The sequence below is a fragment of the Typopeltis vanoorti genome, chromosome 11, assembly GCF_054136105.1.
Source record: "Typopeltis vanoorti isolate ZY-2024b chromosome 11, IOZ_Tvanoo_1.0, whole genome shotgun sequence".
In the NCBI taxonomy this organism is placed as follows: Eukaryota; Metazoa; Arthropoda; class Arachnida; order Uropygi; family Thelyphonidae; genus Typopeltis; species Typopeltis vanoorti.
Window position 1 is genome coordinate 106532114 of NC_143559.1, and position 19805 is coordinate 106551918.

A 19805-nucleotide genomic window follows, 5' to 3' on the forward strand; every position below is an offset into this window, starting at 1 on the left:
ATGTACCCACAAGGGGTGTACAGGATATGATAGTACTACATGAAAAAAATTACATCATTACTAACTTCCTATCTACAATTTTCCTCCAAATCAGTCTGTTACTTGTCAAGACTCCAACATTATCAGATCTTATATTTCTATCGTCTAAGGCACTTTGTACCATATCAATCCACCTATATCTTGGTCTTCCTCTGGGTCGTTTTGCTGCCAACCTGGCAGAGAACACTTGTTTTGCTAATCTTTCTTCGCCCATTCTGTTTAAGTGACCATACCACCTGAGATTAGCTCTGCTAACACATTCCTGGATGTTGACAATGTCAAGTTCTTTCCTAATATCCTCGTTTTTAATATGATATTGCCATTGATGCCATCTGTTCACGCCTATAATCTTTCTCAGGACTCTCATATCAGCGGTCTCTAGTCTTTGGTCAAGTGTTTTACTTCTGACCCAGCTCTCAGATCCATAAGTTAAAACTGGTTTGAACACTGTCTTGAATACAGGTAATTTAGTGTTCCGACTAATTTCTCTCTTATTCCATATGAATTTATTCAATTGACTTCCCACCATACCAGATTTGCTGATTCTGTTGTCTATTTCTATATTTAATTTACCATCTTCTGAAAAAATCATGCCTAAGTAGCTGAAATGTTTCACTTGTTCCACAGGTTCTCCATTCACAACACAGTTGACATTTTCAATGATTCTGCCTATTTTCATTGTCTTTGTCTTTTTATTGCTGACCTTCATACCATATCTATTACAACAGCTATTCAATTTAGTCAGAGAATCTTGCAGACTTGTAGCGGATTTATTTAGAAGTATAACATCATCTGCATAAAGCAAAGAGCTGACATTAACATCTCCAATTTTGATATCATATTTAATACCACTTTCCTTCATAATGTGATCCATATAGATAATGAATAACAGAGGGGATAATGTACATCCCTGTCTCACACCAGTTTTAACATTAAACCATCTTCCTGTACTTCCTTCAATTCTAATTGCTGACTTACAACTCAAATAAAGACTAAGTATTGCTTGATATAATGCCCCATTGACATCATATAACTGTAGCGTATTGAATAGCTTCTCTCTTGGGACCTTGTCATATGCCTTTTCCAAATCGACAAAACTTAAATACAGATCTTTGTTATATTCCCATGATTTCTCAACTATTTGTCGTAAAGTGAAGATCTGATCCTGACAGCCTCTATTTGGCCTGAATCCAGTTTGTTCTTCACCAAGCTTTCCTTCCACAATTCTTCTCAACTGTTTCTCAAGTATACTTGCCTAGATCTTGCCAGGAACACTCAGTAGGGAAATACCTCTGTAATTCTCACATTCAGTTTTATTTCCCTTTTTATATATGGGTACTATGAGAGCTCTACTCCAATCATCAGGAATTTGTCCCTCTGTCCAGGCTTTCTGAACTATGCAATGCAGCCACTGTAACACTCTTATACCACCATACTTCAGCATTTCTGGTCGAATATCATCTACTCCTGCTGCCTTTCCACATTTCAAGCCTTTGATGGCTTTTTCTGCTTCAAGTATGGATATGTATTCTTGACTGCATGCCTGGTCAGTGTTTTTTACCACTGTGCTATCATCACTGCTTGTTTCATTTAGCAGTTTTTCAAAGTAATTACTCCATACTTCAAGGATATCTTTTTCTCCCGTTTTCATGTCACCTTTATCACCTCTATCTCCTTTTACAGCACTCTTTCCTCCATTCCTTAGCTTCTTCAACAACCTCCAGAATATTTTGCCACCTTCTTGATATTTATTTTCTATATTCTTGCCAAAGTCCACCCATGACTTTTGTTTAGCTAGTTTTACACAGTGTTTAGCATTCTTGCATTTGTCTCTGTATTCTCTAAGAGAACAAGCTGACTTATTTGACAGGAACTTTTGGTATGCTTTCTTCTTTTCCTTCACTGCCTCTTTAACTTCCTGTGTCCAACATGGAGTTCTGATTTTTCTATCCTTGCAGACAACCTCACCACATACCTCTCTAGCAGAATCAATCAATGTTTTCTTCAGAGTTTGCCACTGAATCTCCAAGGCACGATTCCTGTTCTCAAACTCTTTCATTTTTTCTTCAATAATATTTGTGTATTTTAGTCTACAGTTCACATCTGAGAGCTTCTCAACTTTTATTCGCTTTAAAACTTTCTTACATGTCATTCTTTTCAATATGAAATTCAATTTTATCCTGCTCAAGATTAAATAGTGATCGCTTCCAATTTCAAATCCTCTGTACACTCTGGTGTCCTGCACCAGGGAGAAGACATCACTATCAACAATAACATAGTCAATGAGACGTTTCTTATTCCTTGCCTCTTCTGTCCATGTGAATTTGTGCACATTTTTATGTTGGAACATGGTGTTAGTAATAACCAGTCCATGTCCTGAGCAGAAATCCAACAGATATTTGCCATTATTATTAGCTTTTCTCTTTTCTCCAAATTTTCCCAAAATATTTTTGTATGTCTCACGATCATTTCCTACTCTGCTATTTAGTTCCCCAACAAGGACCAACTTTTCATTTTTCATTGTGTCAGTTGCTTTTTCTAAAGCCTCAAAAAATTCCTCCACTTCTACCTTAGTAGAACCTTCTGTGGGACCATAGGCACAAATTAGTCTCATTGTCCAGTTCCCCATTCTCAAATTTGCTCACATTACTCTACTTGAGACTGACTGTCATTCAAGAAGATTAGCCTCGTATTTTGTGTTGAATACTATGGCTACTCCTTCTTTTCCTTGATTTTCATTGCCTGAATATAACATTTTGTATTTATTGCTCAGAAATATCTCACCAGTTTTTGTCTTTTTTGTTTCAGTCACCCCTATTATGTCGATCTGGTACTTATCTAATTCCTCAGCTAGCTCCATTTCTTTGCCATTCAGGCTTCTTATGTTGATAATACCGATCTTTAACTCTGGTGATGTTGAGTTGGGGTTTGTTTTCCAATTTGTTCCAGTTCGCCCTGGTTCCCTGGCGAAAACAACGGTGGCCTTGTTTAACCGGGCGACGCCCCAGCCGGCATGAAATTTTGTCATGTCATACCATCAGGGGTGCTTAAGGGTCAAAGCTGTATAACTGAGAGGAGACCTCCACATAGCGTTTAAAGGAATGCGGAAAACCGACCAGGGCTTCTGACCTAATGTCCAATCCTCACCTTCTCGTGGTGCACCCTGTTTGGTATCTACTTGGATACTGAACGAACGAGGATGGGCTGCAATTTGGGATTTAGCCGACCAAATTGTATTCTTATTGATTAAACCAAAATAAAAATAAAAAAAAATCATTATTTTGTATTATTTTTAATTCGCTTTAAGTGTATTGCTATTGTTTATTTATTTTTCGTTAAAATTGTCAAATCAGTAATTTTCTTATAAATCCGTGTAAATGAATTAATTTGGATCAGTGGAAGTCAAACAGCGTGCTGAGTGAATACGATTATAAGCAAAGTGTAAAACTCGATTGTAGCTTAAATATTAAATATTCCAAAGCACATTACATCGATTTTTTACTTAGGTTAAGTCCCATGTGAATATTATAAAAAAAATAAACTTTGTTTGTCTCAGTATAGTTTGTATTAGATGTTTTTGTAAATAACTCTTTTGAAGCTAGCTGTATATACTGCTTTAATAAGAATATGTTACAGTGTTAAAAACAAAGGCAATGTTTTTGTCGCCGAAGCTGTACATGGCGGCATTAGAAAGATTGTTATTGAAACTTGTATGTATGAGAATGGCTTGCAGGCTCTAAGTGTAAACATCTCTGAAGTCAATCAGAAAGAGTTCAAACAATTTTCCAATGGCTGTCAACTTGCAATCAAAAGAAAGCGGAGGAGAACAAAAGGCGTGCCGAACTTGAAACTTAAGATGAAATACTCATACCGATTCTTTGGGATTGCCAGACTTCATGCGAGGTCTCAGAGGAGGCCTAATAAAAAGGGACTGAAGCAAGCAGAAGGGGTCCCGGTTCCAGAATTGCTGTCAGAGAGGAGGCCGCCCGGTCCAGAGTCGCCGTCAGATAGACTTCCTAGATCTACATTTGCTTGAGAGAGGAGTTTCCCTCCTTCCAGAAAGGAGCTTCTCGGTTTGAGACGTCGCTAGAGAGAGACTACTTCTAGGCCACAGACAAGGTTTCAAATTGCCGAAAGAAAAAGTTCCAATTGCCGGAGAAAAGTTTCCAGGCCAGGTTAATGTCAGACATTCACCAGTGTGTTGCGTTTTCATTACAATTTGATGAATCAAATGACTTCACTGATATTGCTCAGTTAATGGTATTTATTCGCATGGTATTTCAAGATTATTCAAGTAAAGAAGAACTTTTGAAAATTTTACCATTATGGGGAAGGACTAGGGGAGAAGGCATTTTTCGGCATTTGATGAATTTGTGAAACAACACAAACTTTTGCTTTATAAACTTGTGTCTATTACTACTGGTAGTTCTCCTGCAATGATAGTAATAAATCAGGCTTCATTTCATTATGTAAAAATAATGACAAATATCCAGATTTTTTAACATACCACTGTATTATTCACTAACAAGTACTGTGTAGTAAAAGATTAAACAAAAAAGATGTTTTGGATATTCCATTTAAAATTGTAAATTCTGTTCGAGGAAAAGCCCTGCAACAGCGGTTATTTAAATTATAGGCAGATGATGATAGAGAACTTCTGTTGTACAATAATGTTCGCTGGCTCAGCAGAAGTCAGTGTTTAGAAGGATTTCTTGTATTAATTAACGATATAAAAAATTTTCTTGATGAAAAAGGATTTATCCACAATTGAGTGATAAAAGATGGTTGTTACACTTATCATTTTTAGTAGATTTCTGTACAAAATTAAGCAATTTAAATTTAGAGTTACAAGGTAGAGATAAAAATTTAATTGACATGTTAAGTTCAATAAAAACTTTTCAACAATACTTACTTTTATTAAAGAAAAATATTAATGATCGCAAATCTAGACATCTCCCATATTTATTAAAAATTTTTGAACAAAATCAAGAAATGCTTCGCTATGATTTAAAAGAATTTATTCGTGAAATAGAATTAGTTGAGGAAGAAATAAATTCAAGATTTAAAGATTTTAATAAAACTGAAATCATTACATATCTTTTATCAATAATTCATTTCAAGAAAACTTGAACATCACAGAAATTTTAAATAAAATTAATGGGCTGTTTGATATAAACCAAGCTGAAGTAGAGCTTGAGATAATAAACATTCAGAATAGTTTACATTTAAAATCAATAAACAATGAAGTCATTTGGAAGTATGCACATGAAAAATTCCCAATATTAACTGATATTGCGCAAAAAATTTTGTCGTGTTTCAGATCGACATGCTTGTCAGAATCCGCTTTTTCAAATATGACAGTCATAAAAAATCAATTAAGAAACCAAATTACAAATGATCACATGGATGATTGTTTGCGATTGGCCACTTCTTCATATCAACTTGACTATGAAAATATTGCGAGGTCCAAACAATGCATAATTTCACATTAACTTTTTTTTTTTTTTTTTAAATCAACCAGCATGTCCTGTAACTTGTGAGTTTGTAATCAATCTGTTGTTTTTTCTAACCTGGTTTTCCAAAATAGAGAAATAAATATTTTATTCCAGTATATATATTTTTTTTTTTTTTTTTGTTGTTGTTGTTGTATTAAAATAATTAAAAGTGATAAATAAATTTTTAAATACACAAATAAAGTTTTTAGTTGTGTATTTTTTTTTAGTTGTTTATTTTTGCATAATCAGATATCAGGTTGGGAGAACGTGATCTATAGAAGAGAGTAGATCGGCGAATAACTTATAAGAGAGTAGATCGCCGAATAACTTTTTATAGAAAAGTAACTAGCATAGTAAAAAAGGTTGAACACCACTGGCCTAAGGGCTTTGCACTTTGCAACTATATGTCTTGGAAAGGAGTGTCCTAGGTTCGATTCATGTCGATGACATGCAGAGCTTAAAGATCTTCCTCAGCCATAGCCAAGTTAGCCGATCTTGGGTGTGGACAGCAAGGTTTTTTCCATCAGTTTATCTGGGGTTTGTCATCCTGCAAGCAGGCAAACCGGCCCCCTGAACACAAAATGTATAGTTATAGGATGTAGGAAGGCAACAGGAACCACCTTGCTCATAGTCATTTACCTAGATGGTGGCATATATAGCTGCCCCTAAACAGTCGAAAGGCTATAACTACAACAACGTAAGACAAATTAATTTCAGGCTAACATTGATTTATGTTCAAACCATAAAATTAATCACAGAAAAATTCAAATTGGTACTTATTATATGATCTGTAAAAATGTCTACTCCATAATTATATATACTTACATATCTGGTGATCTTTTCATATTTCATTTTTATTCATATTTTTGAGCTGCATACTTCAGTCATTACTGTTTGCTTATTGGTATTAATAAATAAATAATTATAGTGCAAAATATTTAAGTGTTGAATGATTTTATTTATTTATTTATTTTGCAGATGTGAATCAGGTTATTATGGAGATCCAAGATTTGGAGTAGATATTCCATGCCGACCATGTCCCTGCCCAGGAACCATAGACAGTGGAATTAGTCATGCACAAACTTGTGAATTGGATTCTCGCACACAAAATGTTATTTGTTTATGTGATATTGGGTATGCTGGTAAGTTATGCGTAAAATTTGTCAGTTAATACTGCTGATAAATTAAAAGATCAGAAATATTTTTATGTAACTCATAAAGAAGTGACCTTCTCATCTTCTGGTTTATGCAGGAAATTATTTTATTTAGTTAGTTAGATTTTTTGCTGTTTTTCACCATTTAGTATTATTAGTAGGGTTGCAATGTCTCACTGAAATTTCGTGATCCGTGTTTGTTATTTTTCTTCTCCTTTTTAAAAAGTACCCAAGAATTATTGCTTTGAGGAAATTACATGTGACCACAGTAAAACAGCTGATATTGATCCACTTAATTTCATATCTGTCTTGAGTAATAAATATCAGGTTTTAACTTATATATATTTTTTTATTTATATAGATGTATTTCCTCTATGCGTTTTGCTGTCTGTATAGCTAGCAGCAGCATCAGGAGGTTGCATAACATAAGTAAAAACTAACAAAAACTTTAACATTACCCATATTAATTGATGACTTCCAGATGTTGTGAAGGATCATTCCTTGATTTCTGTTGAGTTTTAAGCAAATGACTGCAGAGGGCTCCTTGAACAACCTGTTGAAGCAATTTTTTTTGAAGTAGGGAATGGAGGATGCTTGCCAAATTACTGTGTAATATTCTTTGAGGATATACATTGTGAGTCTGCTTTTTTCTTCCTAATGGTGGATAGAGAAAGAAAGAGGAGGTGGGGGAGGAATCTATTAAGTGATTTACACACTTCTGGAGAAATCACATCTTCTGAGGAAGATTTTTGATGTGCCACTCTCAGATGTGAAAACAGTATTCTAAAGCATGGTTATATATCAACATCAGCTGTTCAGAATTTAAAAGCTGCTAGACAAAGAGAAGTAATGTTTAGAATGAACATTTTGGGTATCCTATATTCATTACTTTTTTTTTTTTTTTTTTTTGTGACAGTCGTTCTTCTGTCTTATCAATAATAGATATCTCACATCTACTAGTATTTTGTTGTAGCTCAACCACTTCTTATAATACATAGAAATGTTCATTTTTATTCAGAGATAGATCAATTTTTACTTCATCTGTTGTTTCCAAAGACTGGAATAAAAAATGATGTAGTATAGAAATATCTTTCATGGTATTTCTATACCATGAAAAACATTCCAACCTCAACAAATGTTATACTGCAGAAGCAAGGAAAACAAGTGGCTTTATTTATCACTCAATACAATGAAGAGAATTTACAGTGTGTACTATATTTAGCAACAATTAGTGTAATTAGAGACAATTGGAGTGACACTCATAATGGAAATATATATTCCCCTTTCACAGACTTTTCATGCATGCAAGCAAAACAGATTTATTATAGTGCTAAACATAGCAGCTAACTAAACACATTTGTTCCTAACATACAGTTTGAATTACATTTGAGATATTCAGTATCATCTAGACACATCATAAATGCTAATTTTACAAATAAAATTCTACCAAAAAGTTGCAACTAACATAGCGTATATGCTTTGTGAAAATGCAACTACTACCTGACATATGCTACATGTGGCATACATATGCTAAAGCTAGTTCCCACCAGTGGTTTACAAATGCAGGCACTGCCTGGTACAAACATGTTAAAAGAAAAATATTTGGTGCTGTAGGAATGTGTATAAATACACCAATAACAATAGTGCTAAATGTTGTAAGAGACTGAAAGTGGAAAAATCTCTATTTGTTTTTGACAATAAAAAATAAATTCCATGTGATGATACAGCATTCCCCCTTTGACCATTGTAATGTCAAATCAATGTGCTTATAAGTCAGTGATTTGGATAATACCTAAGTAAACAACTCATTAAGAGTTGAAATGAAGGCGTGACATGCTGATGAAACTAACTAGGGGTAGGTGTGGCATGTTGATGAAACTAACTAACCTTTAGATACTATTTCACTTGATATCCATTTATGATGAACTTAAGTTGGTATTTTTTATATTTGAATTTAATTTCACAGAAAGAATATGTTTCTGCCTCCTCACAATGCTATGCTGAGATAGAAACATAATTCTTTCCCCTCATTTTAGATTATTGAAAAGCATCTCTGTGGTTAATATTTTTCAACCTTCAGCTCAAAACTTCCATTTTCAGTGTTATCTTTTTCTTCTTCTTCAAGTATCATCCCCCTAGAAGGTGGTTGGTAACCATGTCACAGAACTTTTTTCTTTCTTTTGCTGCTCTGGACCATTTATGGTAATTCAAGCCAGTCCAGTCCTTAATGTCTTCAAACCACATTCTCCTGGGTCTACCTATGCCTCTTTTTCCATCCAATTTCCTTTCTAATATTAATTTCTGAATGCCTTCTTGGCTAGTTAGATGTCCAAAATATTTAAGTTTTCGTTGATTTTTATTAATATTGTTTTCATTTTTGCTTTCTTTAAAATATCTTCATTTTTCATTTTCTCTGTCTGTGATATTTTCAACATTCTTCTGATGGTCCACATTTTGAAAGCTTCTAATTTTTTCTCTGCTTCTTTATTTAGAGTCCAAGTTTCACTGTTGTAGAGAAGGCTTGACCAGATATAGCATTTTATTAATCTTTTTCTTGTGTCTATGTTAATGTCTCTGGATGTTAGAACAGTTTTTATATCAATAAAGGCTTTTCTTGTTATCTCTATTCTTCTTTTTATTTCTTTAAGGGGAATTTCCTCTGCATGTAAACATTTGTCCCAAATATATAAAAGACTAAACCTGTTTAATTTTCTTTTGGTTAACAGTTATCCATGTGTTGAGGCTTAACTGCTGTGAGGACATCATGTTGGAGGCTTAATGGATTGTACACAGCACTCAGAAAGGATTAAAACAGAATTTAATACTTCCTATATTTCATCTCAGTCACTGAGATATCTTCAGGGATTACAAAAAACTAATGTAACATATGCATACACTAAGCCCAACCATGTGGGTGACTCTAAAGTCCTGTCTAGGTGGAGTGTCCTCCAAGGGCAGTTGTAGGTGGCCTGGAATGTAAGGTGGGATCTCTGATGATAAGTTTTTCCCAAATCTTAGGAAGCTTAATGCAACTGTATTTATTAAGATTTGGTTGATTTCTGAGAGCTGCTGCTGCTGATTCTAAAAATAGTCTCTTTTTTAAATTTTCTGTTGAGCATGGTGGTTTTTTTCCATGCGATCCTGTGGGTTGTATCCAAGACATGGTCAGCTAGGCCTGACTGACCATAGTCATTATTGCAGATATATGACGTGTTCCTCTAGGTGGATGGTTGCTGATCTGCCTGTCTGTCCAAAGTACCCCATCTTACAAGAACATGGCACTTTATAAACTCCAGGCACTGAGAGAGGAGGGAGCTGATCTTTTGTAGAATGGATAAGGATAGCAAGTTTGCAGTGGGGCTTAAATGCTGTGTGTAGGTTGTACTTTTTTAAAATCTTGGATATTTTTCGGATGTGCCACGGATGTAGGGTATGGTGACGGCATGTCTAAACTCTTTCTGAAGAGAAGACTGGGGAATTGGGAAGGAACTGATTATTTTTTTAATACTGTGATTGCTGTAGCCCATTTGAGAGGAAAGTGTTGTGTATGTAGTCGAGCTCAGTTGTAAGGGCTGTTCCACTGGAACAAAGATTGTGGGCTCTCTTGGTTAGAGTTTTAATAATGCCATATTGTTGAGCAGGAATGTGGTGGGAGAGTTTGTGAATGTATCTGCCTGTGTGCGTAGGTTTTCTATAGTGTACCATTAGGAAGCCTTGTAACCAAGTTATCTAGGAATGGAAAAAGAAGAACAGTTGTTTACCCTTCCTAGACACCTTAGTTACACGCCTTCCTAAAGGTACACTTTTCTTCACTGTATATAGAAAACCTACACACACAAGCAGATACATTCACAAACTCTCCCACAACCAGTCCGCTCAACAATATGGCATTATTAAAACTCTAACCAAGAGAGAGAGCCCACAATCTTTGTTCCAGTGGAACTGCCCTTATAACTGAGCTTGACCACATACACAACACTTTCCTCTCCAATGGCTACAGTAATCACAGCATCATGAGAGCACAATAACAATACCTCATCTTTATAGTGCAATTTGAAATACTAAATTTGAATAAAGTTCTTTCAGCTGAAGTTGCAGAATAACTTGCATGCATGCACATACAAGGTGGGGAACTGAAAATTTCTGATAAACACATACAACAAAAATTATATTAAAGTAACTGATATAATTACAAGAAAGAATATATCTTAAAACCCTTTAACCCCCCATGTGTTTCATCAAATTGTAATGATTTGTTCTTTTTCTTTTATGATATATAAGAAGACATGTCAAAGGTTTAAAAAAATTCGAAAACAACACAGAGTTGCGGGTTGTCATCAAGTTTTTCATACTGCATCCGAAACTGAGATTTACCAAACTTTGTGTGAGACTTTAGGGGACTGTGCCACAGTATATCCAACAGTTGCTAGATGGGTGGCCAAATTTAAAATTGGGCATCCTGAGGCAACAGATGCTCTTAGGTCAGGAAGACCTTTCACAGTGATCACACCTGAAAACATCAGTGCATTCCATGATTCTTGATGATAGATGAACACCAGTGAATAGCATGCAAAGACTCTGGGGATATTCAGGGAACAAGTTGGAGTAATTATCCACTAACATCTGGACATGCAGAAGTTCTCAGTGAAGTGGGGCCCCAAATGTTTGAATGCTGACCAAAAGAGAGAACGTGTGCTGTCATCTCAAGGGATTTTGGGTCATTTTCACGTGCAAATTGTTTGGCTCATATTGCGACTGTTGATGAAACATGGCTTCATCACTATGACCCAGAAACCAAACAACAGTCAATGGTGTTGAGACCCAAAGATTTTCCACGTCCAAAGAAGGTCTGAACTCAAAAGTCAGAAGGGAAGGTTCTGTGTGATATGGATGGTGTGATCCTTATCAAGTACCTCAAAAAAGGTGAAATTAGCCGTTTATTCAACAGCTTTGTAGGAATTGAAGGAGGTACTGAAGGAAAAACACCACACGAAACTGAGAAGAGGCATGTTACTTTTGCAGGAGAATGTACCTGCTCACGCTGCTCATGAAACCCAACATACACAACTTGGACTTTCAATGTCTGTCTCACCCATATTCATCAGACCTGGCCCCATCTGACTTCCTATTCCCAAATTTAAAAAAAATACTCGAAAGGAACAAAATGAACTTGATGAAGTCATATCTGCAGCTGAGGACTGGTTTGTGCAACAAGGGGAAAGACTTTTTTCTCAGAGGATTGCAAATGATGTAGTGGCATTATAACAAGTGTATAACACTTCATGGGGAATATGTAGAATAATGTGTAAGTTACATGGTTCTATTTCGATTCCTTCATGGTGATTATCACAACTTTTCAGCACACTCATATACAGATATATAAACAGACTCTTAAACGGGTTTATATATTTTGTCAAATGCATCATCTGTGTGGCAAGTTGGGATTGGCAGACCATGCTCTGGATACTCCTTCACATAGGATCAGATGGAAAAAAACATCTTTTTTATGTAGAAGTCATTACAGGTCTGAGATGCTATCAGCATCAGCTATGAAGTACTCTCCCAACCTCAACACGTATGGTTGCATTAATTTACCAAACATAGAGACTATCATTTTAAAACCTAATAGCTGGATTTTTCTGAATTAACTTTGTAGTTATCAGCCCATAGAGGGTGCCTGCCATATAAGGAAATGAGTTTAATAAATGTAGTTTTCCCTCTTGGTGTTAGTTATACCATTAAGCTTTATTATGGATTGCATTGTATAATTTTTTTCACATTTGTTCCTTGCAGATTATCCAGTTGAAAAAAAATTGGAATGGCTTGAAAAGTTTTTCAAGCCATTCCAATTTTTTTTTCTTTCAGCTAGAGTTGCAGAATAACTTGCATGCACACATATATATTTTGTTAAATGCATCTGAAGATGCCCCCCCCCCCCACTCTAATCTACTTCCTGCCTCCACACTTCCTTTAGCCTCATTGTAATGATTAGATTATTTCAAAAAATAGCAATTCCCATCATATTTATTCTGCATTGTACTACTTAACTGCAGTGTAATAAAGATATTGTAATTAATCATACCCAGTTAAACATCTCTAAAATTTACAAAAGTAAACATAATTATCAGTCAGAATTATTTATTACAATATAACTAATATTTTGTATAATAATTCACATTTTTAACAGCTAATGTTACAGAAAACAATCTTACTACGGGAAATAAGATTGTATGGTGAGTGTTAAGCCTATGGCAAAGAAATTATCTTGAATTCATTTGAAAAAAAATGATCATTTACTAGTAATTTTTCAAACTAGACCAAATAAATATTAAGGAGTAGTTACAGTCTACAATTTGGTTGTCACAATTTAGTTTTGTCCATTTGGTTGAATAAAAATAAAATCTTAGTGAAAAAAAAAAGAAGTTTATAGGATGATTTCCTCTAGCCACAAGGAAAACTGCTATATTGAAATTGTTTTTGTGCTGTATTATACTATTTCCTTGATTTAATATACGTGACATACATATTGTGACGATTTCTTTAAAAAAATTGACTGTCGCAAACTTAGAAATATATATTTTTTTAAAGGTGAGCGCTGTGATCGTTGTGCCAATAATTATTTTGGAGACCCAACAGTTCCAGGTGGAGAATGTCATAAATGTGATTGTAACAACAATGTAGATGAGACTCAGCCTGGAAACTGTGATTCTCATACAGGAGAATGTTTGCGCTGCCTCTATAGTACAGAAGGCCATCATTGTGAACGTTGTATTCCAGGCCACTATGGTGATGCTACAAGACAGCAGTGCTTAGGTAAAATAGTTGATAAAATATTTTTGGCTTTTTTTAATATATATATCGCACTCTGAGGATTATTACTATTTTGTTTGTATGAGGAGTGTTTGGCGTAACTTATGCAGCATTTGCAGAGTAGGCTGCACGTAACATCATGTGGAATAAAATTCTTTTACTTAAGTTATAGTAATCTTGATGTTTTGATTGAGAGCATTTTCAAGAGATATAATAATTTAGGATATGATAATTTGATTATCATAATATGATAATTTATAATATTATTACAGTATTATGTTTGATAATATGTTTATAAAAAAAATCAGCTAACACCTTTTATTTCCTTATAGAGAGTAGGCAAGGCCTTTTTAACTCTATCTAGCTTTTGGAGACTGAGTGGGTAGTTCAGTCTCCACTAGTAACCAGTCAGAGACAGCTGGCCAAGACCCTCATTAATTATAAGCAGCAACTGATGAAGAGATTTGCAAATAAGTGCTGCCATCTCTTGATACCTAATCCTAACAGGATATGTTCTTATCTGAAATAGTGTGGGTTCTACAGTTGATTTTCTTGAATTTACAGGATGAAAAATCCAAGTTGGGGGAAGCTCTGCTGCCAAATAAAAAGTCTCTTGAGCATGAATTCTTCATCCTCAAATGTTTCAGGAGCCCTAAGAAGGTCCCATTCAAGTTAATTCTGATACTATAGTTAATCATTTGATAACAGAAGTAAGAAACAAATGACATGATACCAGTATAAATGTACTAGTTTTTCTAATCATTCATGCAACGGTTGAAAAGTCAGTAGGTAAAGTGTCCTCTTTCTTCATCAGAAGGGTTTAGGACTGTCAGGTCCAAAACAGTTAAGAAACTTTGTCCTGGCGATACCCTTGTTGAAATGTCACGTCAGCAACATTCTGTAAAACTACTGAGTGCAACATCAATGAGTGGAATATCAGTCACAGTCTGGATTTCACTTTCAATGAAAATTGGAATATTTCGATCATCTCACTTCAATGAGCTCACTTGGACATATCATCAGATCTGTAACATCTCAGTAATGTCATAAAACACCTGATACAGGAGTGATATCAGAATGAGATCTCCTTGGTGTTCTGATGAGTAGATGTGTTCAGATCTTACAGATCAAGGAGTGACAGGTATGAGATGCATTCTAATAAGTAGGGATGGTCGCCAAGAATATCATCCTTCCTTTTGATATGCCTAAACCTCCAACATCTGTAAGAGCAGGGTATCTCAACTGCCCTCTTATGCTTTTCATTCCTAATCCCCTGAGATGCTTTACACATCAGAAATATGGACATGTCCAAACTGCTTGTTGTGGAGATGACCAAAATGAGTCACCCATATGAGACCGATTAACCCACCTTCACTTGAAAAGCTCTGATAACGATTATTCATGTTCTTGGTGGGAATTGAATCTAGGTCTTACGAATTATGGATAAAGTGATTCTTGTAGAAAATTCAGGTGCAAACTTGATTGTCTGTTTGCTTACTTGGGAAAAAAGATTAAAACCTAGCTTATAAAATTGCTTGGTATCTCTAATAAAAGTGATTCTTTTCAAATTCAAACAACATAGCAGAAAATGGATCACAAACATACAAAAATGTTTCAGGGAAATTTGGAGATATAGGCATATTTAAGACACAGGTTATTCATTATTACCAGCACAATGTTCCAGCATAAAAGGGTGCATAAATTTGCATAGAGCATTCAAGCAATAAGAAAAAAAAAACTTATTTATTATGTTATTGTTGACAGCAATATATTCATATGGTTTCAGATTACATGGAAGTGATCATCATTTATTTTTAGTGGACTGTTTGCGATTGTAGGTGGGAGATAAATTTCATTATCCAATGTGAGACCACCTCCCTGCTTATTGGAAGTTTGAAGTGGCTTGAAAAAAAAAATACCATTGGTCTCTCGAGCATAGTTTCTGAACTATATAAAAAAAATAAAAAATAGAAAAAAAAGGGAGGGGAAATCCTTTGCCCACTCTTTTTTTTTTTGGTGAGAGCAAAACGGTCAATGAGTTTAAGGAGTGGTATGATAGAATTTGTGTTTCCTAGGAAGGACCTCCCACGATCAGTCTCTTGATTCCATGGAGGCTTGAATAGTAATAATAAGTATCACATTGAAAAGAAAAATTTGTGATTTATTTGAAAAGTTTGTGATACCTTTCAAATAAATCAAAGTTAAGCAGATTTCAGATGTGAACTACATACTTCAATATGCAGATATCAATTGGGAAAAGTATAAAAAAGTTTGAAAACAAAAACTTGTTTAGGGTAGAAGTTGGAAAATCTGATGAAAACATTGATTAATTCAGCTGTGGACACATCCGTTGAATTTGCATGCAATGTTTATATGCCCTCGAAACTTAAGTTGTCTGTCCACAATAACTTCAAGTCCCTAGCCTCGTCAACTTCTTACTATAAGACACAGGCCAGAAGAGTGACTAGTATGGTAAGGAAGGCGAAACTGGAATATGAGAGGAGATTGGCCTTAAGTTCCAAAGAAAATCCTAGGGAATTTTTTAGCAATGTGGAGGAGGAAAAGTGGCTGTGGAAAAATGATATTGTGGGATAAAAATGGGAATAGAGTGACTGATGCAGAGGACATAGTGGAATTGTTCAATGAACACTTTATTGGAGTATTTCATCCTGGAGGAGTCAGTTTTAATACTAGAGGGATAGGGCAGGTTCAAGGTTTAGAAGTACAGGAGGAGAGTGTGTTTCAAATACTGAGTAATCTGGATGTCAGTAAAGCTGTGGGATTGGATGGTATTTCACCACGAGTTTTGAGAGAATGTGCTAGGGAACTGACAGTGCCTTTGACCTGGCTTTTCAATGAAAGGCTGGCTGCAGGAAAGGTGCTCATGGAATGGAAGGAAGGTAAGATAGTGCCATTGCATAAGGGTGGTAACAGACTGGAAGTGTCTAATTATAGGCCAGTTTGTGTGTCATCAGTAATTGTTAAGATCTTGGAGAAAGTAGTGGGGGACCGTATACAGCATTGGGCAGATGAGGGTGGTGTTATCCGTGAGTCAACATGGATTTGTGAAGGGGCGCTCTTGTTTTAGCAATATGCTAGCCTTTTATAATAAAGTTACAAGAGCATTAGATGAGGGACAGGCATATACTGCCATTTTCTTAGACTTAGCGAAAGCATTTGACAAGGTGTCACGTGATAAGCTGATATTTAAGATTGCAGCACATGGGTCTGGATTCAGGATTGGCTGTCCGATAGGTATCAGAGAGTTGTGTATGGTGGGACAGTTTCAAGGAAGCAGAGGGTTACAAGCGGGGTCCCACAGGGCTCAGTACTGGGACCTATATTGTTTAACCTTAACCTTTATATCAATGACATTGTCAATGGATTGCAAGGGGATATTCAGTTGTTTGCAGATGATGTGAAGCTGGGAAGGATTATTAGTAATAGTGCAGATGTGGTAGCTCTGCAAGAGGATTTCAATAAGCTAGATAGATGGGCAAATGAATGGGGGTTTCAGTTTAATGCAGCAAAATGTAAGGTCTTGAGGTTTGGGAAACTGATGGGACGCTGCATACTCTATGGGAGGAGTTATACTGGAGGAAGTAGGGGAGACAAGAGATCTGGGGGTTGATGATTGATAGAAACCTGAAATTTAGAGGACATATTGCAAAGGTGGTAAAGGTAACACAGATGATTGCTGCAATAATGAGAAGGACACTGACTTGCAGAGATAAAATGGTTATCATTTCGTTGTATAAGTCTCTGATCAGACCACACTTAGACTGTTGTTCTCAGATTTGGTCCCCAGGATTTGAAGGGGATAAATTAACTATATAAAGGCTACAAAGGCGGATAACAAAGATGGTTTCAGGACTGTACCATGTTAGTTATCAAGATCGGCTGAGGGAATGTGGACTGCAGAGTTTGGTGAATAGAAGAAGGAGAGGTGATATGATTGAGACTTTTAAACTGTTGAGAGGTGGTTGCAGGGTAGACACTGGGGAGTTCTTTCGTTTGGATGAACAGCGGGAGGGAGTGATGAAAGAGGCCATCCCTGGAAGTTATGAAAGGAAACTGTTTACAAGAGGGTGAGGAGTGGTTTCTTTGCATGGAGGGTGGTTGAACCATGGAATGCATTGCCTGATGGAGTGGTGAGAGCGAGAATGGTCAGTGAGTTTAAGGAGTGGTATGATAGACTTTGTGAGGTGTGGGGGGCTTTCCTCGATGAGTCTTGATAGACTTTGTGTTTCTTAGGAAGGACCTCCCACGATGACTCTTTTGACTCTATGGAGGCCTGAATAATAATAATAATAATCAGAACCTCCTGATAGACTTAAGAAATGAAAACTTATGTGTAAAAGTAGCGGAATAAAATTTATGGAAAGATATAGATAAGTATCACAAAGATGGCAAAATGGTCTGGTGGCTTTGAAAAAAGCTTAGAAATGAAGAATGAGTCGCCTGAAAGAATTAATGATAAAAGCTGAAGGTAAGAATATTTGTGGCGATGATGAGTATGATATAATTTGAAAAATTATTAAATTAGATAATTAGTGATAGAATAGTCAGTTTCCTGGTTATCTCACCTCCCAGTTCCAGTACATTTCAGTATTGGAAGTAGAGAGAAAAACATAACTAGCAGGAAATCTGAATTCTAGAAATAAGAAGTAGATGATATTGAACTGGAAATGCTCAGATATGGAAGTATAAAAAATTTACAATTGCTAAAGAAGATAATAGAGAGGACATGGTTGGAGGGTAGAATTCTGAATAGTTGGAGTACAGCTCTTATAGATGTCGAAGGTTTTTCCACTTTAGTTATACTATAAATTAAAGATTAAATTCTTGAATAGAAATTATATTCTTGGTTTAATCCTTTATCCAAGTGTAAGCAAAGTTTGTGCCTGAAGTAACTTCAGGACTGAGCAACTCGTATATAGAAGCTAATGACTTCACATCACTTGCCTTAGTATCCTATAATGCAAAGCACATATCCTTTTGGACATGTATAATGCTATGCATTATGGGAAGGGTCACTACCCAGACTGGTTTCGACCTTTATTGAAGTCTCATCAGTGGGAACCAGACCCAGAAACAATACCTAGGTTGAAGTAATGCAGACATCATATTTCCATATATAACATATATTTTTTTGGTTTAATCCTTTATCCAAGTATAAGCAAGCAAAGTTTGTGCCTGAAGTAACTTCAGGACTGGGAAACTTGTGTATATATATAGGCTAATCACTTCACATCACTTGCCTTAGTATCCTATAATGCAAAGCACACTCCAACTGATGAGACCTCAATAAAAGTCAAAACCAGTTCTGGGTAGTGACCCTTCCCATAATGCATAGCATTATATGTGTCTGAAAGGATATGTGCTTTGCATTATAGGATATTAAGGCTAGTGATGTGAAGTTATTAGCCACTTTATATGAGTAGCTGAGTCCTGAAGTTATCTCAGGTGCAAATTTGTTTGCTTACACTTGGATAAAGGATTAAACTAAGAATTTAATCTTGGCATCTTTAATTTTTAGAGCTCTTATAGTACGTCTGTAAAAAGGGAAATATTATTATTAATGTTTTTTCCTGCACAGATTCAAAAGGACTCATCACAGGAGGTCCATACTCTCTTGTGCAATAAAGATCGAACTGTACCTTAAACCCATTCACAGTTTCTGCACTCACCAACACTAGCAGACAATGCATTCCACTCACCAATCATTCTCCATGCAAAGAACCTGCTCCTCACTCCCCTGCTCATACCCTCTTCATACTTCCAGAGATGGCATCTAGTTCTACTTGTCTCCCTCTATACTTTATGAAAAATCTCTTCCACATTAATTTTTCAACAACCCCTCACCAGCTTCTTCATCATCATCGTTCAAATTCTTGACATGTGCTCTCAAGGGGTGTACAGGATATTATGATAGTACTACATGAAGAACTTGCATCATTACTAACTTCCTATCAACAATCCATCCATCCATCTTCAAGGCCCATCTTTCCTAATTGGGTTGTGGGGGCAGCAGCTGCAAGAGGAACTTCCAATGGTCACAATCCTCTGCCACTAAGCTCAGGTGTTCTGGTGGGACTCCCTGACTTTTTTCCAAGGTTTTAGATATAATCTATCTAGCGAGTCTTTCGCCTTCCACGTGGCCTCCCACCCTCTCGCTTGGCAAAGGCTGGGGGAGCCTCTCTTGTGGCATTCTGACCAGGTGCCTGTACTATCGTAACTGTGATCTTTCAACATGGAGAAGCTGCGGTTGAGAATTTCCCCGAATTGCAGAGCTTTTGACTCTGTC

General features: G+C 35.9%; 1 protein-coding gene across 1 annotated transcript in view; it reads left to right on the top strand.

Moving 5' to 3' along the window:
- Positions 1–19805, top strand: part of LanB1 (laminin subunit beta-1) — a 754433-nt gene that overhangs the window by 453510 nt on the left and 281118 nt on the right. The window contains exons 19-20 of the mRNA XM_090400882.1: positions 6513–6676; positions 13277–13501. Coding sequence (XP_090257008.1) covers positions 6513–6676; positions 13277–13501 — 389 coding nt within the window. The remainder of the gene's footprint in view (positions 1–6512; positions 6677–13276; positions 13502–19805) is intronic.